This window comes from Scyliorhinus torazame, chromosome 1, assembly GCF_047496885.1.
Source record: "Scyliorhinus torazame isolate Kashiwa2021f chromosome 1, sScyTor2.1, whole genome shotgun sequence".
Taxonomy (NCBI): domain Eukaryota; kingdom Metazoa; phylum Chordata; class Chondrichthyes; order Carcharhiniformes; family Scyliorhinidae; genus Scyliorhinus; species Scyliorhinus torazame.
In genome coordinates, this window is record NC_092707.1 from 56,971,320 (window position 1) to 56,995,504 (window position 24,185).

The following is a 24,185-nucleotide window of genomic DNA, read 5'->3' on the forward strand; positions in this document are numbered from 1 at the left end:
CACATAGGAAGGGAAGATGGGTGCCTAAGGAGGGTTGAAATAGTTAAGGATGGAGTTCCAAAAGACCTAGATGTTGGAGAATGCATCCTTTACAAAGAATCTGCAGAGCTTTGCTGCAAACCTCTTAACTTGTCATTTCACTGCTAGAAACCACTCAATAAGACCAATCATTACAAAGCAGCAATCACAACAGTCAAAAAAATGCTGAAATATCATACCAATAATATACTACATTTGGTTTGTTTTTTTAAAGGGGGGGGGGGAAGGTAATCAGGTAGTGATAACAATAATGGATGCTACCATACACTCCCCTCCAGAATGAACTTCATACTACTTTTCTATCTGGGACTCCTCATCACAGAATGGTCGCAACAACCCCGGATTATGGAGCCCACACCCATTGAAGAGCAGAAGATCAGCCTACGATACCCTGGACTCATCTGGTTCACTCCACTGGACGCAGGCGAGTGCGAGAATGGCATCCTATGGGTACACCCAAATAAGTGTGTCACCATTGAGTGTAACAACAAAGAGTGGTGTACAGAAAGGATAATGGGAGCTCTGACTATTGTTCCCGAAGGACAACCCTCACTAGCGATTGGTGGGCATATACCAACCATGGATGCATGCAGCTGGCTTGCCTGGCCCATGAACCAGAAAAAGGGGTGGAATTAGGACAGAGGTGCCCTGGTGAGGTTATTCCGGATGAATAGGTCTACGCAGTAGCAGAGTGGTTGGCACTGTGGCCCACAAGTCCCGAAAGACGTGCCATTAGGTAATTTGGACATCCCGAACATGTGCCGGAATGTAGCGACTCAGGGCTTTTCACAGTAACTTCATTGCAGTGTTAATGTAAGCCTACTTGTGACAATAAATATTATTGCTATGAAATTAGGAATGGGTTAAAACCTACGGAAAGCACGCCCCTTCCCACTTGTCCTGAAACCACCCCAGGGCCCCAAAATGGGTTATTACTGAAACATATGGGGAAATTGGTATTTGATGACACACATTACGAATTGGTACCCGTGGTGGTAAATCCGGTCAGGACACAATCACCAGACTGGTGTCCCTTCCCACTAAGGAAATTGTACCTCCACCTGACCCAGAGGTTACTTAACCCAAAGACTGGGACACACGAGGGGAAGTTAGAACCCAGACCCAAGGGACGCAAGAGGAGGGAAATCTTGGAATGATCTGGCAACCTCATATGGGACAAGGGTATCCGCCATCAATGTGCTTGATTTGGCAGATTTGGATAACAAGCTCCGAGTCCTAACCCAACAAATTAAACACACCTTGGATAGCTTAAATGACAACACTCGACAAGATGCGGAGGGAGATCTGGCAGGGAACAGGGCCAGTAGCCTTATGGCTACTATCCTGGAGGGACACGCCCAAATATTAAATCGGATTGCCCAAGGGAGAGTGGAGGATGATGCCAGGCAGCAGAACCAAACCTGTGCACCATATATGGCCAGTGGACGGTCGAGCAGCTGCGAGAGAACCTCGACCAGGTTAGCAGATGGAAAGTTCCGTCCTGGATCAGTGATGAACAAATTGAACATCTATATTGCACCATGTAACAAACCATGTATATTGTACCACATAACTTGCCATTTCACTGTCTAATGGTCTGGTCTAATGATAGCTCTAGGGGGATCCCGGAAATTGCGTTAGGGATGGTATTAGTGATCCTAGTCATACTAAAAGACAAAGTTGGGTTGAGACTCTTCAAAGCCAAAAATGTAGGAGTCATTCACGAAGGGATGTGGATGGGGTATCAGGGAACTCTCCCATATGTTGTCAAGAAAGGAGGGACGCTCATCAGCACCAGTCTGGACAAATGTGAACCCACAGAAAAAATAGTTGGGTGCCCAGACTAGGCATATGAGAATGTGCATGCCCTGTGTGGAATCAGGAATGTGCATGCCCTGTGTGGAATCAGGAATGTGCATGCCCTGTGTGGAATCAGGAATGTGCATGCCCTGTGTGGAATCAGGAATGTGCATGCCCTGTGTGGAATCAGGAATGTGCATGCCCTGTGCGGAATCAGGAATGTGCATGCTCTGTGTGGAATCTGGAACGTGCACGCCCTGTGTGGAATCAGGAACGTGCATGCCCTGTGTGGAATCAGGAACGTGCATGCCCTGTGTGGAATCAGGAACGTGCATGCCCTGTGTGGAATCAGGAACGTGCATGCCCCGTGTGGAATCAGGAACGTGCATGCCCCGTGTGGAATCAGGAATGCGCATGCCCTGTGTGGCATCAGGAATGCGCATGCCCTGTGTGGCATGAGGAATGTGCATGCCCTGTGTGGCATCAGGAATGTGCATGCCCTGTGTGGAATCAGGAACGTGCATGCCCTGTGTGGAATCAGGAATGTGCATGCCGTGTGGAATCAGGAATGTGCATGCCCTGTGTGGAATCAGGAATGTGCATGCCCTGTGTGGAATCAGGAATGTGCATGCCCTGTGTGGAATCAGGACAACTGCCGACCTAAATTGTACACTAGAAATTAGAAATCTGGAAAGGCATGTCACCTGGGTAACATACAGGGGGGACGGAGAATATTGCATCACAACCTCGCTAGCGAACTACTAATATGGGGCAGAATAATAATAATAATAATAATAATAATAATAATAATAATAATAATAATCGCTTATTGTCACAAGTAGGCTTCAATGAAGTTACTGAAAGTTACTGTGAAAAGCCCGTCGCCATATTCCGGCGCCTGTTCGGGGAAGCCGGTACGGGAATTAAACCCGCGCTGCTGCCTTGTTCTGCATTACAAACCAGCTGTTTAGCCCACTGTGCTAAACCAGCCCCTAGTACATGTACCATCCACAACATTCTTTCTGCTTCAGGCCACACATTTCCACTAGGATATGGTTGATTGAAATGGTAGACGTACACCGGAGGGAAAAATTATTTATTAATGCTAGCGAGGAATCAAGACAAAATTTGGCTGAATATTTCAAAAGATTTGACACCGGGATAACAGTTCTGCCCGAAAAGCTCCAACAAATTCGTGCACAATTGATCACGGCACACAAGACCATGTCAAAATTGTGCAACAAACCAAGGAAATAAAAAAGAAAATTAGTGAGATCAAAGTCACTACATGGTGGGAGGAGCTCGGAGATAGGGATTCAAATATTCAAATTCACCCATGGGTCCGCTTCCTGTCACATGCAACCATAATAGGCATTCTGCTTATGGCGGTCAGTGTACCCAACCATCCTCACCGTCAAATTAGTCCGTTGGAAAAAAGAATTTACGCGATGCTTTGAGGCAGAAATGGCCCTCCGACTTCAAGAAAGAATATATAAAAGAAGCCAGTGACGTCCCATTCAGCACCGATGTACTTAGTTCTACTGTTCCGTTGTGTAAAATGAATGTATATATATTTTGTAATAGTTTCCTACTCTGTATGCCTGTTCACCCTTGACATTAACATATTTCTTACACCTGTAAATTCCTAGTAATATTGTTGCGTCTTATTGTTGTTGAATTTTTTTGTTGTTGTTTGCTGTTAATGTGTTCTACTATATTAAGATTTTGCACTGTTGTGGGCCAGGGATAACACTGTAAACCCAAGATCAGGATCTTACTCGTCAAAGGTGGTTTGGTCGGTATTGTGTGATATTGTTCGCTGACGCTCACTGGAGGAGGGACCCTGGCAACCTAGCAAGGCCAAGATTTAGGTCCGATTAAAATTAGGTATTTTAAAGTAAAGAATTCGCTCGATTAAATTGGATATCCTAAATTAAAGAATTGGGCATTTTAAAATCATACTGCAGTCAAACCTCAGGCAGGCTGTTGAAATTCAGACTTGACCAAAGTCAAATACACAAGCAACACACAAACTGCCAGAATATGTTTGGACCTGCCCCGTCAATCACCCATGAGGGAGATCATTGCACCCTATTGATAAGCAGAGGTCTACTGTCAGTAGCCCAGATTGAGCCAGACTTTCCGTCACCCAGAGTTTCTACTGTTACCTTATATGGGAACAGGTTATGTGCAGCCTACACCACCAAAGATGGGATGGGACACATGAGCGGGCTCAGGTGGCCTGTCAAACGGTCATCAACCGGACCATTAGTTGCTGAGACTCCCACCTGAGGCGTCATTGGCAGAAAGCCAGAGGAAATGGTAAAAGGGCATGAAGGGAGGGGGGATAAACACAGGCGTTCCGGACCCCTCGAAAAGCAAAGACTCGGTGTGCGAGGTGACCTTGACCAGATTGGAGAAGTGAAGACCAGACCAAACCTTGACCAGACCAGAAGGAAGGAAGGAAAAGACCGCAAGCGAGAACCACCTTTGTGAAGACGGGCCAGAGGAATTCCAGCAATCAGGTCCATAGCCTATCAAGCCATCATTACGGGCAGTATACACTGATCTTGGGTACTGATGAGGGTTAATTGTGCCAATAAATATTGTTGAATTTTGAACTTATGTTTGTGGTTTGTTTCCTCGAAAATAAAGACACCTTAGGTAAAACCTTTCAATAAGTAAACTGGTCGAAAGTACCTGAGAATTTTGCAGGTACAGCACCAAAATAGTTGAATAAAGAAACAAATCATCCTCAACCCGTATACACCGGAGTACTCTATCCTTACTGGCTCCCAGGACATTGCAGTGCTACATCCAATGCATCAATGCACCCTCAAAGTGTTCGAAGGCTGATACCTCATGTTAGAAATCTCTGTTTAGTACTTCCGGTGGTGGCTATGAGGGGAGCAGTCACACTAGGTGGCTTCTGCCTGAGGATTTGTTTTTTGGCCCTTTTATCAAGTGTTTTCTTAAGGCAGAAATGGGTACAGAATGTCAGAATTAGATCCTCTCTGTCGAGAGATGTACAAGGGGTATAATACTCGGAATAAATCGGGCAAGGGATCTTCGTCCAATTTAGATTTCTCTCGAGCCTCAGAAAACGGAGAAAATGGCAAAGGTCTCCATGGCATAGTTGCTCACACGGTGGATGACCGAGAAGTTGGTGGAATTCTTGTCACGAGAATTCAAGAAATAGCGACACACAGTTGCTGGTGATTTGAGGAAGGCGATTGAGAGGACCTCGACACCTATTTGTACGACCTTAGGCAGGTTGGATCAGCGGGTGGAGGTACAGGGGACTACGATTAAAGTGGAGGAGGTGCCCAATGATCACAGCGATCGGGTTTGAGGGCGGGGGTACAAAAGTTGAAAGTCGATGACCTGGAGAACCGCTCCAGACAACAGAATTTAAGGATCGTTGGTCTGCCAGAGGGTCTGGAAGGTACAAGCGCCACGGACTATGTATCTGAGATGTTTGGGAAGCCCGTGGGGTCCCTAAATGGGCGGCGGACACTTAAGAGTGTAGAGGGGAGAATCATCCCATCCAAATATATCAAGATTTCGGGGCAGAGTTGGTGCGAAGGGACGTGGTGTTCAATAAGGCTAACACAGCTCTCTACAAAAGCAACGTGGGTTTTGGGATGGTTTACCCGCCTTGTCTTCGTGTTACTTTCGTGCGACTTGGATGTGGGGTTGGTCAATGAGTTGTTTGAGACCTTTTACTGTGGGCTATATAAGTATGAGCAACCGGAGGAGGAATCGACAATTGTACAATTTTAAGATGAGTTGACCTTTCCGGAGGTGGAGCGGGTTGGAAGGCAGGTGTTGGTGGCACCGGTTGGACAAGAAGAGTTCTTGAGAGGGAGGGATTAAAGAGGTTTAGAGACCTGTTTTTGGAGGGTATGTTTGCAGGGTTAGAATGGATTTCAGAGAGCTTCCAGTTCCGAGAGGGAATGTATTTAGATATAATAATTCATAATCTTTATTGCCACAAGTAGGCTTACATTAACACTGCAATAAAGTTACTGTGAAAAGCTCCTCGTCGCCACATACCGGCACCTCTTCGGGTACACGGAGGGAGAATTCAGAATGTCCAATTCACCTAACAAGCACGTATTTTGGAACTTGTGGGAGGAAACCGGAGCACCCGGAGGAAACCCACGCAGACACGGAGAGAACGTGCAGACTCCACACAGACAGTGACCCAAGCCAGGAATTGAACTTGGGACCCTGGAGCTGTGAAGCAACAGTGCGACCCACTGTGCTACCATGCTGCCCGAAGTTTCGGACTATAGGTATAGGTACCCATCATTGATGTTAAACTGACTGGCCTATTTCTTGAACATTTGCTACTTTTCTTTTTTTTTTAAAACTATAAATAGAGTACCCAAGTTTTTTCCAATTAAGGCCCAGTTTCCCCAATCTCTCTTCATAAGACAGTCCCAATATCCCCAAAACAAGTCTGATGAACCTTTGTTGCACCCCCACTGTGGCAATAATATCCTTTCTGAGGTAAGGGGGCCAAAAATGCTGATGAAGGATTTTGTGAGGCCTGATAGAAAGTGACAGGTATAGTAAACCGGTCTTCTGCACTTTTTCCATTTTCTAACAGTCACATGGAAGAGAACAAAGAGCAAAGAAAAGTACAGCACAGGAACAGGCCCTTCAGCCCTCGCCGACCATGCTGCCCATCTAAACTAAAATCTTCTGCACTTCGGGGGTCCATATCCCTCTATTCCCATCCTATTCATGTATTTGTCAAGACGCCCCTTAAACATCACTATCGTCCCTGCTTCCACCACGCCCTCCGGCAGCGAGTTCCAGGCACCCACTACCCTGTGTGTAAAAAAAACTTGCCTCGTACATTTCCTCTAAACCTTGCCCCTCGCACCTTAAACCAATGCCCCTTAGTAATTGACCCCTCTACCCTGGGAAAAAGCCTCTGACTATCCACTCTGTCTATGCCCCTCATAATTTTGTAGACCAGTGAGAACAAACCAAGTTTATTCAACCTCTCCTCATAGCGAATGCCCTCCACACCAGGCAACATCCTGGTAAATCTCTTCTGCACTCTCTCCAAAGGCTCCACATCCTTCTGGTAGTGTGGCAACCAGAATTGTAGACTATACTCCAAGTGTGGCATAACTAAGGTTCTAATTTTTTTTCTTAAGTCATGCTGCAGCTGTATGGAACCTTAGGAGGTAGTTGGATATTAGCAGGCAAATCTTTGTACATGATTTTAAGTATTCATTCCCTGAGTAGAGTGTTCACAGCACAACTGTGGTATTTGCTCACACCAGTTCTAGAATGGCAGTGTAAAAGGGGCGGCATGTGGCACAGTGGATAGCACTGGGACTGAGGCGCTGAGGACCCGGGTTCAAATCCCTGGGTCACTCTGTGTGTGGAGTTTGCACATTCTCCCCATGTCTGCATGGGTTTCACCCCACAATGCAAAGATGCGCTGGTTAGGTGGATTGGCCATGCTAAATTGCCCCTTCATTGGAGAAGAAAAATAATTGGCTACTCTAAATTTAATAAAAAATAGAATGTCAGTGTAATAGCACCATAGGAGTGACAACATAAATAGTTACAGAAGTTTCTTTTCTTCTCCGAACCCCATTAGGGTTCAATTCTCTCAATTCACATAATTGTTCATATATTCATCATCATTCTTGTTATCCACAGTACACCATAATCAACTAGTCTCTATGATTTTTTATCAAGCAAAGAGCTGAACATTCATGGTCAGTCCTACTTTCTCGAAGAGCAATTTTGTGGTGCAATCTAGTCTCCCCGTCAGGGTTAACCTAATCCCTTAGCGACTATTCGTCGCTAAGTTAGGAATGAGGTTCAAACTTGGATTTGATTGGTTAGACACCGACCTTTCATTTTGGAATCTGTAATTTGAATACAACAGATTGAAAGTTAACTCTATTTATGGATCTAAAGGTCCTACATTAAATCCACTTGGGTATTCACAACATGGTTCCAGCTGTCTGAATCATAGAATGATGCAACATAAAAAGGAGGCCATTCCACCCATTCTTTCTTTGTTTGTTGGCTCTTTAATAGGCCTACCAAAATTGTCCCACTTCACGCAATCTCTGCAGCCATGCAAATTTTTCCCATCAAGGATTATACCCCAATTCACTTTTAAATGTTGCAATTGAATCACTTTCAACCAACCTTGCAGGCAGTGCATTCCAGATCAGAACTCATTGTCTAAAAAAATCATTCTCATGTCACTCTGTTTCTCTGGCTACCAACAGTTCAGCCACCAGAACCAGCCTCTTATTTACTCTATCAAAACTATTCACGATTCTAACATGTCCATCGAAACTCCTAACTTCCTCTACTCCAAGGGGAACAATTCCAGTTTCCCCCTTGTCACTTCTTTTTAAAAAAAATAATTTTTATTAAGGTTTTCATAAAATATCAATAACAAAATGAAAAAGAAACCCAAACAGGATACAAAACACAGTCCAGAAAAGCAACCCTCCATACCCCCCTCCACCCTGAACATAAATAATAAATAACATTAACACCCCGACTTAACGCAACAGGTATATGCAGCCCCTCAGACCCTCCAGTGTAAATAACAAAAACAAAAATAAAGTAAACCCCCCCCCACGTTGCTGCTGCCATTGACCAATGTCTACCATTCTGCCAGGAAGTCTAAGAACGGTTGCCACCGCCCAAAGAACCCTTGTACCGGGTACCATCTCAAGGCGAATTTCACCCTCGACAACTTAATAAACCCCGCCATATCGTTGATCCAGGATTCCACGCTTGGGGGCCTTGCATCCTTCCACTGAAGAAGAATCCTTTGCCGGGCTACCAGGGACGCAAAGGCCAGAATATCGTCCGCTTTCGCCCCCTGCACTCCCGGCTCCTTTGCGACCCCAAATATTGCGAGCCCCCAGCCCGGTTTGACCCTGGATCCTACCACCCTCGACACCATCCTCGCTACGCCCTTCCAAAATTCCTCCAGCACTGGGCATGCCCAGAACATATGGGTGTGGTTTGCTGGCCTCCCTGAGCACCTAACACACCTGTCCTCACCCCCAAAGAACCGGCTCATCCTTGTCCCGGTCATGTGTGCCCCGTGCAGCACCTTAAACTGTATGAGGTTGAGCCTTGCGCACGATGAGGAAGAGTTCACCCTCCCTAGGGCATCTGTCCACGTCCCTTCCTCAATCTCCTCTCCCAACTCCTCCTCCCACTTACCTTTCACCTCCACCACCGAGGTCTCCTCCTCCTCCTGCATCACCTGGTAAGTTTCCGAGATCTCCCCCCCCCGCACCCCCCCCGGTGGAGCACCCTGTCCTGTACTGTGTCTGGCAGCAGCCGCGGGAATTCCACCACCTGCCGCCTGGCAAACGCCCTTACCTGTAAGTACCTGAAGGTGTTCCCTGGGGGGAGCCCGTACTTCTCCAGCTCACCCAAACTCGTGAACTTCCTGTCCACAAACAGGTCCCCCAACCTTCGTATCCCTGCCCTGTGCCACCCCGAAAACCCTCCATCTGTTCTCCCTGGGACGAACCGGTGGTTCCCCCGTATTGGGGTCCACACCGAGTCCCCAACTTCCCCCCTGTGCCGCCTCCACTGCCACCAAAGTTTGAGGGCAGCCGCCACCACCGGGCTCGTGGTATACCTCCTTGGAGGGAACGGTAGCGGCGCCGTTGCCAGCGCCCCCAGACTCGTACCCACACAAGACGCCGTCTCCAGCCTCTTCCATCCAGCCCCCTCCCCCTCCATCACCCACTTGCGCACCATCGTCGCATTGGCAACCCAGTAGTCCCCACAGAGGTTGGGCAGCGCCAGTCCCCCCCCGCCCCATTCTCTACTCCGCTCCAGGAACACGCTTCTCACCCTCTGAGTCCCTTGCACCCACACAAACCCCATTATACTCCTGTTGACCCGCCTAAAAAAGGCCTTCGGGATAAACAGGGGGAGGCACTGGAACAGGAACGAAAACTTTGGGAGCACGGTCATTTTGACTGACTGCACCCTACCCGCCAAGGACAGCGGCAACACGTCCCACCTATCGAACCCCTCCTTCATTTGCTCCACCAGCATTGTGAAATTAAGCCTATGCAGAGACCCCCAGCTCCTGGCCACCTGGACCCCCAAATACCTGAAGCTCCTCTCCGCCCTTTTTAGTGGGAGCTCGCCTGGGTGAACCACGAACAGCTCGCTCTTCCCCATGTTGAGCTTGTACCCCGAGAAATCCCCGAATTCCCTAAGGATCTTCATTACCTCCGGCATTCCCCCCACCGGGTCCGCCACATATAGCAGCAAATTGTCTGCATAGAGCGACACCCTATGCTCCTCCCCACCCCAACCCCCTCCAGTTCCTCGACTCCCTCAGTGCCATAGCCAGGGGTTCAATCGCCAGTGCGAAGAGCAGGGGCGACAGGGGACACCCCTGCCTCGTCCCTCGGTGCAACCGAAAGTACCCGGCCCTCCTCCTGTTCGTGGCCACACTCGCCATCGGGACCTCACACAACAGCCTAACCCACCTGACAAACCCCTCCCCAAACCTCTTCAGCACCTCCCACAGGTACCCCCACTCTACCCTATTGAAGGCTCTCTCAGCGTCCATCGCCACCACTATCTCCGCCTCCCCCTCCCTCGCCGGCATCATGATAACGTTCAAAAGCCTCCGCACATTCACGTTCAACTGCCTCCCCTTCGCAAACCCAGTCTGGTCTTCATGGATGATCTGTGGCACACAATCCTCAAGGCTAAGACCTTCGCCAGCACCTTGGCATCTACATTTAGCAACGAAATCAGCCTGTAAGACCCACACTGCAGGGGATCCTTGTCCCGCTTCAGGATCAAGGAGATCAGTACCCGGGACATCGTCGGGGGCAAAGCCCCCCCCTCCCTTGCCTCATTGAAGGTCCTAACTAGCAACGGGCACAACAGGTCCATATATTTTTTATAGAATTCGACCGGGAAACCGTCTGGCCCCGGTGCCTTCCCCGCCTGCATGCGTCCTATCCCTTTGGTCAGCTCATCCAGCCCAATCGGGGCCCCCAATCCCGCAACCAGTCCCTCCTCCACCTTCGGAAACCTCAATTCGTCCAGAAAGCGGCCCATCCCTCACTCCTCCAGTGGGGGCTCGGACCGGTACAATTCCTCATAAAAGTCCCTGAAGACCCCATTGATGCCAACCCCATTCCGCACCACACTCCCGCCCCTGTCCTTAACTCCCCCGATCTCCCTAGCTGCGTCCCGCTTCCGAAGCTGATGCGCAAGCGTCCGGCTTGCCTTTTCCCCATACTCTTAAATCGCCCCCTGGGCCTTCCTCCACTGCACCTCCGCCTTCCTGGTGGTCACCAGGTCGAATTCGGCCTGGAGGCTGCGCCTCTTCCTCAACAATCCTTCCTCGGGCACATCCGCATACCTCCTGTCTACCCTCACCATCTTCCCCCACCAGCCTCTCCCTCTTCCCCCGCTCCCTCCTCTCCTTGTGGGCCCTAATGGAGATCAGCTCTCCCCCTAACCATCGCCTTCAGCGCCTCCCATACCATCCCCACTCGGACCTCCCCGTTATCGTTGGCCTCCAGATATCTCTCTATACTTCCTCAGACCCGCTCACTCACCTCCTTGTCCTCCAACAGCCCCACCTCCAAGCGCCACAACCGGCGCTGGTCCCTCTCCTCCCCCAGCTCTAGGTCCACCCAATGCGGGGCGTGATCCGAAATGGCTATCGCCAAGTACTCGGTATCCTCTACTCTTGCTATCAGCGCCCTGCTCAAAATAAAAAAGTCGATCCGGGAATAAGCCTTATGGACATGTGAGATGAAAATTCCCTAGCCCCCGGCCTTGCAAATCTCCAAGGGTCCACCCCTCCCATCTGGTCCATAAACCCCCTCAGCACTCGAGCCACCGCTGGCTTCCTACCCGTCCTAGACCTGGAGCAATCCAATGCCGGATCCAGCATCGTGTTAAAGTCTACCCCCATTATCAGACCCCCCACTTCCAAGTCTGGGATCCGACCCAACATGCACCGCATAAAACCCGCATCGTCCCAATTCGGGGCATACACATTGACCAGTACCACCCTCTCTCCCTGCAGCTTACCACTTACCATTACGTACCTACCGCCATTGTCTGCCACAATGCTCGACGCCTCAAATGACACCTTCTTTCCCACCAAGATCGCCACCCCTCGATTTTTGGCATCCAGCCCTGAATGAAACACCTGACCTACCTGTGGTGGTATGTATTAGGGGTAGTACGGTACCTGTGATGCCGAGGGGCCATTGGTAGACAGACACTGGGTCCTGATTGGATCTGCCACCTGCTGGCTCCACCCAGTAAGGCGGAGTATAAGAACCGGGTTCTCCCAGCAGCCGCATTCTGTAACTGAGCTGCTGGGGAACAAGTCTGCTTAATAAAGCCTTCGATTGACTTCATCTCTTCTCGTCTCGTGAGTAATTGATTGTGCTACAATTTATTAAGCAGACTTAAAAAGACTATAGAGCTCCGGATCACCCCGGAGTGTCTGCGAATCAGCCCCCATGCAGCAAACTCAGCGGCCGTATTTAAACACTGGCTAGCGTGCTTCGCGGGATACTTCCGAACGGCCCCCGGCCAGATCACAGAAGACCAGAAAATGCAGGTCCTGCATTCCAGGGTGAGCCCGGAGATCTACACGCTCATCGAAGACGCGGAGGATTTCCCGACGGCGCTCACCATGCTGAAAAGAGTCTACATTCGGCCCGTAAACCAAGTCTACGCACGCCACCAACTCGCGATGAGACGGCAAATCCCCAGAGAAAAGTTGGACGAGTTCTACAGCGCACTGCTAATCTTGGGAAGGAGCTGCAACTGCCCATCGGTGAGCGCAAACGAACATATGGAGCTCCTAATCAGGGATGCTTTTGTGGCAGGTATGACCTCATCCAAAATCCGCCAGCGACTGCTGGAGTGAGACTCACTAGGGCTGAGGAAGGCACAGGCCCTTGCGGCCTCCCTCGATGTGGCCTCACAAAATGCCCGCGTTTACGGCCCCGGCCGCACGGCAGCCCCTTGGGCTCCGTGGACCCCCGCTGCGACCGACTCCCTGGCACCCCCCATCCCCCCGCTAGTCTGCGCGGCCAGAGCACCAGACCACCTGGGGGGGGACCCGCTGCTATTTTTGCGGGCAGTCGAAACACCCCCGGCAGCGCTGCCCGGCCCGCTCGGCCATCTGTAAAAGTTGCGGCAAGATGGGGCACTATTCGGTGGTGTGCCAGTCCCGGGGGGTCGCCGCAATCTCCGGGGAGAAATGGGACAGCAGACTCAACCCCCCCAACGATTCATGTGCGGCCAACGGGCGCCGCCATTTTGGGTCCCGGACTCCAAGCGGGGAGGTTGGGCGCCGCAATCTTGTGACCCTCCGGACATGTGCGATCCATGGGCGTGGCCATTTTGTCCGCCCCCGACCACGTGCGATCCATGGACGCCACCATCTTGGCTGATAGCCAAGGACCCCAGCATGGACGGCTCCACGGGGTCTGAAGAAAACGCCCCGATGCAGCAACCACGACTGGCTTCGGTGACCCTGGACCAGTCGCGGCCCCGGACGCTCCAAACGGCAACAACGACGGTGCTGGTTAACAGGTACGAAACGCCATGCCTGATCGACTCTGGGAGCACGGAAAGTTTTATCCATCCGGATTCGGTAAGACGCTGTTTTCTTTCAATCCATCCGAGTACCCAAAAGATATTCCTGGCAGCAGGATCCCATTCCGTAGAAATCAAAGGGTTCTGCATCGCGAACCTAACAGTGCAAGGGAGCGAGTTTAAGAATTATCTGCTTTATGTCCTCCCCCACCTCTGCGCTCCCACTCTCCTCGGGTTAGATTTCCAATGTAACCTCCAGAGCTTAACGTTCCAATTCGGTGGCCCTATACCCCCACTCACTATCTGCAGCCTGGCGACCCTCAAGGTTGCACCGCTTTCCTTGTTTGCGAACCTCACCCCGGATTGCAAACCTGTCGCCACTAGGAGCAGACGGTACAGCGCACAGGACCGAACGTTTATCCGGTCTGAAGTCCAGCGGCTGCTGAAGGAAGGCATAATCCAGGCCAGCAATAGTCCCTGTAGAGCCCAGGTGGTAGTTGTAAAGACCGGGGAGAAGCAGAGGATGGTCGTAGACTATAGTCAAACCATCAATAGGTACACGCAGCGAGATGCGCACCCTCTCCCCCGCATATCCGACATGGTCAATCGGATTGCACAATACAAGGTCTCTTCCACCGTGGACCTTAAGTCCGCATACCATCAGCTCCCCATCCGCCCGAGCGACCGCAAGTACACGGCCTTCGAGGCAGACGGTCGGCTCTACCACTTTTTAAGGGTCCCATTTGGCTTCACTAACGGAGTCTCGGTCTTCCAACGGGAGATGGACCGAATGGTTGACCAGCACGGTTTGCGGGACACGTTCCCATACCTTGACAATGTAACCATCTGCAGCCATGACCAGCAGGACCACGACGCCAACCTCCGCAAATTCCTCCAGACCGCAGACGCACTGAACCTCACCTATAACGAGGAAAAATCCGTGTTTAGCACCGACCGTCTAGCCATCCTTGGCTACGTGGTGCGTAATGGAGTGATAGGCCCCGACCCTGAACGCATGCGCCCCCTTATGGAGTTCCCTCTCCCCCACTGCTCTAAGGCCCTGAAACGCTGCCTGGGCTTCTTCTCTTATTACGCCCAGTGGGTCCCCCACTACGCGGACAAGGCCCGCCCGTTAATTCAGTCCACTACCTTCCCCCTGTCGACAGAGGCCCGCCAGGCCTTCAGCCGCATCAAAGCGGATATCGCAAAGCCCACGATGCACGCAATAGACGAGTCCCTCCCCTTCCAAGTCGAGAGCGACGCATCCGACGTAGCTCTGGCGGCCACTCTCAACCAAGCGGGCAGACCCGTGGCCTTTTTCTCCCGGACCCTCCATGCTTCAGAAATCCGCCACTCCTCAGTGGAAAAGGAAGCCCAAGCCATAGTGGAAGCTGTGCGACACTGGAGGCATTACCTGGCCGGCAGGAGATTCACTCTCCTCACTGACCAACGGTCGGTAGCCTTTATGTTCGATAATGCACAGCGGGGCAAAATCAAGAACGACAAGATCTTGAGGTGGAGGATCGAGCTCTCCACCTATAACTATGAGATCTTGTATCGTCCCGGAAAGCTGAACGAGCCGTCCGATGCCCTATCCCGCGGCACATGTGCCAACGCACAAGTAGACCGCCTCCAAGACCTCCACGAGGACCTCTGCCACCCGGGGGTCACTCAGTTCTACCACTTTGTGAAGACCCGCAACCTCCCCTACTCTGTTGAGGAGGTCCGAACAGCCACCAGGAACTGCCAAATCTGCGCAGAGTGCAAGCCGCACTTTTTCAGGCCAGATAGAGCGTACCTGATAAAGGCTTCCCGACTCTTTGAGCGCCTCCGGGTAGGTGGAAAGCCCACGCTTTCCACCTACCCGGCCCTGCCACCTCTGACGCAGCTCCTTTTACAGGCCCAGTCCCCTCACCCCCGACTCGGGCCACCCCCTCCCCCGCGGGGCCCCATCTCACCGCCGGCCATCCACCCCTGTTCCATTTGCTTACCCCCCTCCAAGAGCCCCCCCGACCAACCCAACCAAAACAGTGCCCAACCCGCCCTAACCACCCTCACCGGACCAGAAATATAAAAGAAAAAAACACAAAAAAAAAAAGAGCAAAGGACCCCCCCCTCCAAGAGCCCATTCCGACCCTCAATCTGTGTCCAACTTCTTGGCCTGAACAAAGGCCTACGCCTCCTCCGAAGACTCAAAATAATGGTGCCGGTCCTTGTAGGTGACCCACAGTCGCGCCGGCTGCAACATGCCAAACTTCACCCCTTTCCTGTGCAGCACCGCCTTCGCTCGATTGTACCCGGCCCTCCTCTTCGCCACCTCCGCACTCCAGTCCTGGTATATTCAAACCTCCGCGTTCTCCCACCTGCTGCTCCTCTCCTTCTTGACCCACCTGAGCACACACTCCCGATCAGCGAACCGATGAAACTGCACCAGCACCGCCCGCGGAGGCTCGTTAGCCTTGGGCCTCCTCGCCAGCACTCTATGGGCCCCTTCCAGCTCCAGGGGCCCCTGGAAGGACCCCGCTCCCATCAGCGAGTTCAACATGGTGATCACATTGGTCCCCACGTCCGGCCCCTCCAGCCCCTCCGGGAGGCACAGAATCCGCAGATTCTTCCGCCTCGACCGATTCTCCATCTCCTCAAACCGCTCCTGCCATTTTCTTGTGGAGCGCCTCGTGCGCCTCCACCTTGACCGCCAGGCCTAAGATCTCGTCCTCGTTGTTGGAGATCTTTTGTCGGGCCTCGCGGATCGCCACCCCCTGGCCCGTCTGTATCTCCAGCAGCTTATCAATAGAAGCCTTCATCGCCTCAAGCAGGTCCGCTTTAATCTCTCTGAAGCTGCGCTGGATAACCTCCTGTTGCTCCTGCGCCAACTGCATCCACACTGCCTGGTCTCCGCCCGCCGCCATTTTGTTCTTCTTCCCTCGCACCTTCTTCGGGTCCACCACCACCTTCTTAGTCACCCCGCTCCTGGTAAAAGCCATATACTGTCGGGGAACTATTGTAATCTCCTTCCCACACCGGGAAAGTTCGAAAAAATGGCGTTGGGGGCCCTGAAAAGAGCCCAAAAGTCGTTTTTTTGCAGGAGCTGTCGAATGTGCGACCTAGCTCCGCATTGTCGCAACCGGAAGTACCCCCCTTGTCTCTTCACACAGCTGAGGTCCTTCATCCTTGGTACTATTCTAATAAATTCCTTCTAAACCCTCACACTATTGCCTTCACATTCTTCCTAAAGTCATAATGCAGGAGGGAGATAGAGAACCTAGTGGAACGACAACAATCTATCCCTCAATGCCAACAAAACTAAAGAACTGGTCATTGGCTTTAGGAAGCAAAGTACTGTACACACTCCTGTCAGCATCAATGGGGCTGAGGTGGAGATGGTTAATAGCTTCAAATTCCTAGGGGTGCACATCACCAGAAATCTGTCCTGGTCCACCCACGTCGACGCTACCACCAAGAAAGCACAACAGCGCCTATACTTCCTCAGGAAACTAAGGAAATTCGGCATGTCCACATGACCCCTTATCAACTTTTACAGATGCACCATAGAAAGCATCCTATCGGGCTGCATCACAGCCTGGTATGGCAACTGCTCGGCCCAGGACCGCAAGAAACTTCAGAGAGTCGTGAACACCGCCCAGTCCATCACACAAACCTGCCTCCCATCCATTAACTCCATCTACACCTCCTGCTGCCTGGGGAAAGCGGGCAGCATAATCAAAGATCCCTCCCACCCGGTTTACTCACTCTTCCAACTTATTTCATCGGGTAGGAGATACAAAAGTCTGAGAACACATACGAACAGATTCAAAAACAGCTTCTTCCCCACTGTTACCAACTCCTAAACGACCCTCTTATGGACTGACCTGATTAATACTACAATCCTGTGCTTCACCCAATGCCGGTGTCTATGTATTCACATTGTGTACCTTGTGTTGCCCTATAATGTATTTTATTTTTATTTTATTTTCATGTCCGTAATGATCGGTTTGATCTCCTCGCAGAAAAATACTTTTCACAGTACCTTGGTACATGTGACAGTAAACAAATCCAATCCAATCCAAATGAGGTGCCCAGAATTGAACACAGTAAATACTCTGGCTTCTAACCAGTATTTTGTAAAGTTATAGCTTCTGTAATCTATTCTTCTATTAATAAAGCCAATGACCCCATATGCTTTTTTAAAAGCTGTCTCACTTTTCTATCACCTTCCAAGTATTGTAAACATCCACAAGATCTCTCTGTTGCTGCACTCCTTCGAAAATTGTGCCATTTAGTTTTTCTTTTGCCTCTCCTCATCCATTTTACAAAATGCATCACTTCACACTTTGTGTTAATTTTATTTGCCATTGGTCTGCCTATTTCACCAGTCCATGTCCTCCTGAAGCTTACTATCCTCATCATTCTTTTCAACAAATTTTAATTTGCAACTTTGAAACTATGACCAAGTCCAGTTCCAGATGAATATATAATCAAAAAGAGCAGTGGGCCAATTGCCAAATTCTGGGGAACTCACCAATGTATACTTTATTCCAGTTCTACAAACAGCAGTTTATCAAGACATACAAACATTTGGACAAGGAGGAGGAGTAGGCCATTCAGTCCCTCGACTCTGCTCTTCCATTTAAAAAGATCATGGATGATCGGATAAGGTAACCTCAAATCTGCACCCTACCTATCCCTGATAACCTACCAGCCCCTTGCTTCCCAAGGATCTACCCATAATCTGGCTTAAAATATTCAAACATTATGCTTCAAGGACAACTACATTATGTCCCTCAGCCATTTTCACTTACATGCATTATTAGTCTCTTTAATTCCATGGGTTTTTAATTTTGCTAACAAATTGATGTGGTACGGTGGCAAACTACTTTTGAAGATTTATGTGCAGACCAGTCTCACTACCCTCAACAACCCTCTCCCATAACTTTGCCGAGGCTTCAAATCACAAAATTGCCCATAATTTGGCGCTAATTTAGCAATCTCTCTCTCAGAAGTCACAGGAATGCTAATGTGAGAAATGGAAAGGTATCACATTGGTACATTAAAGATTAGTGCATCAAGGTTTGCTCTTCTGAGGCAGCATTAAGGTAGAGTAGAGGAGCTTAACTATGCCATACCAAGGAATGTTTGATACTGACAACGGATGCCTGAAATGAACTGTTCTAATCTTGAACATGAACATTCCTCATCATAAACAACTGATTCAAAAATAGGCCAAAAGAAATGTACAGCCTGACTTTAACTGTATGAATATACCGGATTACAATCCTTCGACCAGCCTGAATATATTTCCAAATTATACATGAATAACATGAAAGTTGAGTTTGTGTTGACAACATTAAGTCACCATTACACTACTGGTACCAAAAGAATAATGTATGCAAAAGTCAAACTTTGTATAAACATTGCCTAATTTAAGCACATGCAAGGATAAAAATATAACAGCACTAATAACATTTTAACCTGCACTCGTAGCTTTAAAGATACTTTAAACTACATGATCAACAAACCCTCTGCAAATCCCAACATGAGCACTCTTGAAACAATTTGCATAAATGGTTTGAAAAGTATTGTAAAACATCTTTAACGTCAAAAAACCTTAATGAATATAAAATTCTGCTTCGTCAGAGTTCTGGATACAGTGAACTGGCCTGTGGTAATTTGCATCAACATGAACATTTTCTACAAGCATAAAGATTTTAGTTGTGAATAACATTGAAAAATACGATATATGTTTCCTTCAGTTTATGATCCTGCCATCTCTTCTTACCTTCACGGTCTTCTTTGGCCATGTTACGATTGGGACCCCGGTGATAGCCAGTTTCTGATCATCATCAGCATGTTCCTCCAGCACCGTCTGCATTCACAACAGGGATAAGAGAACATATGTTGTGTAAACAAAATTCATTTATTTATGTATTCTATTCATTTCATCTAAATTAAATATTGGCTTCCTTTCCATAAAGAGTCTAACTTCAGACCTTCTGAAACATCGTTCAGAGGTGGTTTGGAACACAGTTGTGGTTCTTAGCTTCTAAAATCAGGCTGTGCTTCATCTGGCTCGTCTTTTGCAGACAACTGTTCAAATACTCCCGTCTGGAATTGACCTGACAAATGCAAGCAATTCTATCGGCTTGCAAGCACTGTGACCAAGTAGAGGGGAACTGCTTCCAATTTGTATTACATGATACCATTTTCTCCTTTTGGTTTAAGTTGGCAAGTGTTATTCTCCACCTAGGAGGTCAGGTGAACAACCTGGTTCCAGCAAAGTGACAGTAGGTCATTAGCAATGTGTATGGTCATTCAGCCCATCTTAATTCACTTATCCAGAGGTATCAAATTGTGCTCCCAGTGCATCACCAATGATTTCTTAAATAAGGAGAATATTCAGCCTGACCAATTTCTTCAACTTCTTTAAAGAAGGGACAACCCCTGTGGACTGTTGCAAGCCCATGATGTGGTGTACCTCGACTTCCAAGAGGCTTTTGACAAGGTTTATCTAAATTCAATGGTACGATAGAGAAGGCGTGAGTAATTACGGGCAGCATGGTAGCCTTGTGGATAGCACAATTGCTTCACAGCTCCAGGGTCCCAGGTTCGATTCCGGCTTGGGTCACTGTCTGTGCGGAGTCTGCACATCCTCCCCGTATGTGCGTGGGTTTCCTCCGGGTGCTCCGGTTTCCTCCCACAGTCCAAAGATGTGCGGGTTAGGTGGATTAGCCTTGCTAAATTGCCCTTAGTGTCCAAAATTGCCCTTAGTGTTGGGTGGGGTTACTGGGTTATGGGGATAGGGCGGAGGTGTTGACCTTGGGTAGGGTGCTCTTTCCAAGAGCCGGTGCAGAGTCGATGGGCCAAATGGCCTCCTTCTGCACTGTAAATTCTATGATAATTAGCTGGTTGAAGTGTAGATGGGGAATTTTTGGTGGCAAGGAGCAGGGAATAATGAGATGGGCATCTGTGAACTCAACCAGAGATGGTGCAGCAATATCTCCACATAATTTTAAAAGATCTGGATTCAGAAACTGTGCCCAAAATGGACGATTCTGTAAATTGTACCAAATGAGTGGTATTGGAACAGGTAGCACGGAAATCACAGATATAGAATGAGTTGCGAAGGATAAATAAGTGAGCAGAACAATGTTAATTTAATGCATACAAAAATGATACTGGAGGAAAAGAATATATATGTGTACTCAATAAATAGTGTGAAAATAGCTATGGTTGAAATTGAAAGGGACTGAGGAACCTTAGTAAATTTGGTGCTCGGCATGCCCAACCTATGTAAAGGGGCAACCCACAAAACCAGTAGGATGGAGAACATGCAAAAACAGGAGAATGTGGGTCAGAAAAGGTAATGATCAAATGTCATCGTGCTCATTCAACCATGCCTGGGATTTTATGTCCAGTTCAGATTCTCAAGAGACTTCCAAATGTTTGAGGCACTGCAAAGTGGAGCAGTGTGTTTAACCTCCAATGTTAGGGGATATGGGTTATGAGGGGGTATGGGTTAGGAGGAGAGTAAAATGAAGAAACTTGGGCTCTTCTGCCTCGAAATGAGGCGACTAAATTGTCTGGAGATCAAAAATGAGCCATCCCCACTTGACACATGATGCACAAATCTCCAAAGAATAGGTGAAAAGCATATCCAACATTATCCTCGCCCCAATGGCCACCTTTTTGCATGGCTGGATCAAGGTTCGTATAGGCCCCCAATACACAAATACCAAGTGGCCCCACATGACAAAGTTTGCTCTGTATCCAGTGTTGTGAAGGATGGGCCTGGTCAAATTGCCACAGAATGTTATATTCAGTTGGACTGTGCTGTATTACCTGTACTTTGTAGAAAGGTTTGTGCAGATGACAATCAGGAAGTGGTCAGCAAATGACAGACTTGGGAGCTGACATTCTGCAAAGAAATCCAGCCCACGGATCCGCTACAATGCGGGTTCTACAGACCAATTTCCCTCCTAAATGTGGATGCCAAGGTCCTGGCCAAGGTAATGGCAATGAGAATAGAGGAATGTGTCCCGGGGGTGGTTCACGAGGACCAAACTGGGTTTGTGAAGGGGAGACAGCTGAACACGAATATACGGAGGCTGTTAGGGGTAATGATGATGGCCCCATCAGAGGGTGAAACGGAGATAGTAGTGGCGATGGATGCCGAGAAAGCATTTGATAGAGTGGAATGGGATTATCTGTGGGAGGTGTTGAGGAGATTTGGTTTTGGAGAGGGGTATGTTAGATGGGTGCAGCTGTTGTATAGGGCCCCAGTGGCGAGTGTGGTCACGAATGGACGGGGATCGGCATATTTTCGGCTCCATAGAGGGACAAGGCAGGGATGTCCTCTGTCCCCATTACTGTTTGCACTGGCGATTGAGCCCCTGGCGATAGCGCTGAGAGGTTCCAAGAGATGGAGGGGAATACTTAGGGGAGGAGAAGAACACCGGGTATCTTTATATGCGGATGATCTGCTACTATATGTGGCGGATCCGGCGGAGGGGATGCCAGAAATAATGCGGATACTTGGGGAGTTCGGGGATTTTTCAGGGTATAAATTGAACATGGGGAAGAGTGAGCTGTTTGTGGTGCATCCAGGAGAGCAGAGTAGAGAAATAGAAGGCCTACCGTTGAGGAAGGTAACAAGAGACTTTCGTTACCTGGGGATCCAGATAGCTAAGAATTGGGGCACGTTGCACAGGCTAAATTTAACGCGGTTGGTGGAACAGATGGAGGAAGATTTCAAGAGACGGGATATGGTAGCACTGTCAATGGCAGGGAGGGTGCAGGCGGTTAAGATGGTGGTCCTCCCGAGATTCCTCTTTGTGTTTCAGTGCCTCCCGGTGGTGATCACGAAGGCTTTTTTTAAAAGGATAGAAAAGAGCATCATGGGTTTTGTTTGGGCCGGGAAGACTCCGAGAGTGAGGAAGGGATTCTTACAGCGTAGTAGGGATAGGGGGGGGCTGGCATTACCGAGCCTAAGTGAGTATTATTGGGCCGCTAATATTTCAATGGTGAGTAAGTGGATGGGAGAGGAGGAGGGAGCGGCGTGGAAGAGATTAGAGAGGGCGTCCTGTAGGGGGACCAGCCTGCAGGCTATGGTGACAGCCCCATTGCCGTTCTCACCGAGGAACTACACCACGAGCCCGGTGGTGGTAGCTACACTGAAGATTTGGGGACAGTGGAGACGACATAGGGGAAAGACCGGAGCATTGGGGGGGTCCCCGATAAGAAACAACCATAGGTTTGCCCCGGGGGGAATGGATGGGGGATATGGAATGTGGCAAAGAGCAGGAATAACGCAACTGAAAGATCTATTTGTGGACGGGAAGTTCGCAAGTCTGGGAGCGCTGACCGAGAAATATGGGTTGCCCCATGGGAATGCATTCAGGTATATGCAATTGAGGGCTTTTGCGAGGCAACAGGTGAGGGAATTCCCGCAGCTCCCGACACAAGAGGTGCAGGACAGAGTCATCTCAAAGAAATGGGTGGGGGATGGTAAGGTGTCGGATATATATAGGGAAATGAGGGACGAAGGGGAGACTATGGTGGACGAACTAAAAGGGAAATGGGAAGAAGAGCTAGGGGAGGAGATCGAGGAGGGGCTGTGGGCAGATGCCGTAAACAGGGTAAACTCGTCGTCCTCGTGCGCCAGGCTAAGCCTGATTCAGTTTAAGGTATTACACAGGGCACATATGACTGGAATACGGCTCAGTAAATTTTTTGGGGTGGAGGATAGGTGTGCGAGGTGCTCGAGAAGCCCAGCGAATCATACCCATATGTTTTGGTCATGCCCGGCACTACAGGGGTTTTGGGTGGGGGTGACAAAGGCGCTTTCAAAAGTAGTAGGAGTCCGGGTCGAACCAAGCTGGGGGTTGGCTATATTTGGGGTTGCACAAGAGCCGGGAGTGCAGGAGGCGAGAGAGGCCGATGTTTTGGCCTTTGCGTCCCTAGTAGCCCGGCGCAGGATATTGCTAATGTGGAAAGAAGCCAAGCCCCCGGGGGTGGAGACCTGGATAAATGATATGGCGGGGTTCATAAAGCTAGAGCGGATTAAGTTCGTCCTAAGGGGGTCGGCTCAAGGGTTCACCAGGCGGTGGCAACCGTTCGTCAAATATCTTGCGGAAAGATAGATGGGGGGAAAAAAGAAGGCAGCAGCAGCAGCCCAGGACTTGGGGGGGGGTATAGCCTGTGACAAGGCAGTTGCCAATTAGGGCTAGTTTTCATTTTTGTTATTTAATATTTATTTATTTGTTGTTTTTTGTTTATATAAAAAAGGTCATTATTATCTGTATTGTTATAATGTTGTGTAAAGGATGCACAATGTATTGTGTTGGTTGACCAAAAATTTTCAATAAAATATTTATTAAAAAAAAAAGAAATCCAGCCCAGGAAATTTTGTTTGTGCAATGGGTACCATCTTTGCCTCTGAGCCAGGACCTCCAGGTTCAAGTCGCACCCAAGGGCTTGATGGTCAAGGAAGATGCGTTCATAACGTGGCCAAAGAGGTTGAGCATCAACTTATAAAGTCTTTCCAACATATACCAGTAAGAACGGGAGAGATTCTAAGTCATAAATCTTGGATAGAGCTTTGCAGGTTACTCTTTAGGATCTAACTCAAATGGCCATCCTACAAGTGAGCACTGACTGGCAATTTAACCATGGCAAACTCAATTCTGTCCCTATTAATTTGAAATGACCTGCACAAACATACTTATTAG

At 49.2% G+C, this 24,185-nt stretch overlaps 1 protein-coding gene across 11 annotated transcripts in view; it reads right to left on the bottom strand.

The window, feature by feature from the left end:
- LOC140408146 (lysine-specific demethylase 2B-like) overlaps positions 1–24,185 on the bottom strand; it is a 402,335-nt gene that overhangs the window by 131,118 nt on the left and 247,032 nt on the right. For all 11 annotated transcript variants that reach the window (XM_072495150.1, XM_072495146.1, XM_072495145.1 and 8 more), the window contains one exon: positions 19,238–19,324. In XM_072495150.1, the coding sequence (XP_072351251.1) occupies positions 19,238–19,324 (87 nt within the window). The remainder of the gene's footprint in view (positions 1–19,237; positions 19,325–24,185) is intronic.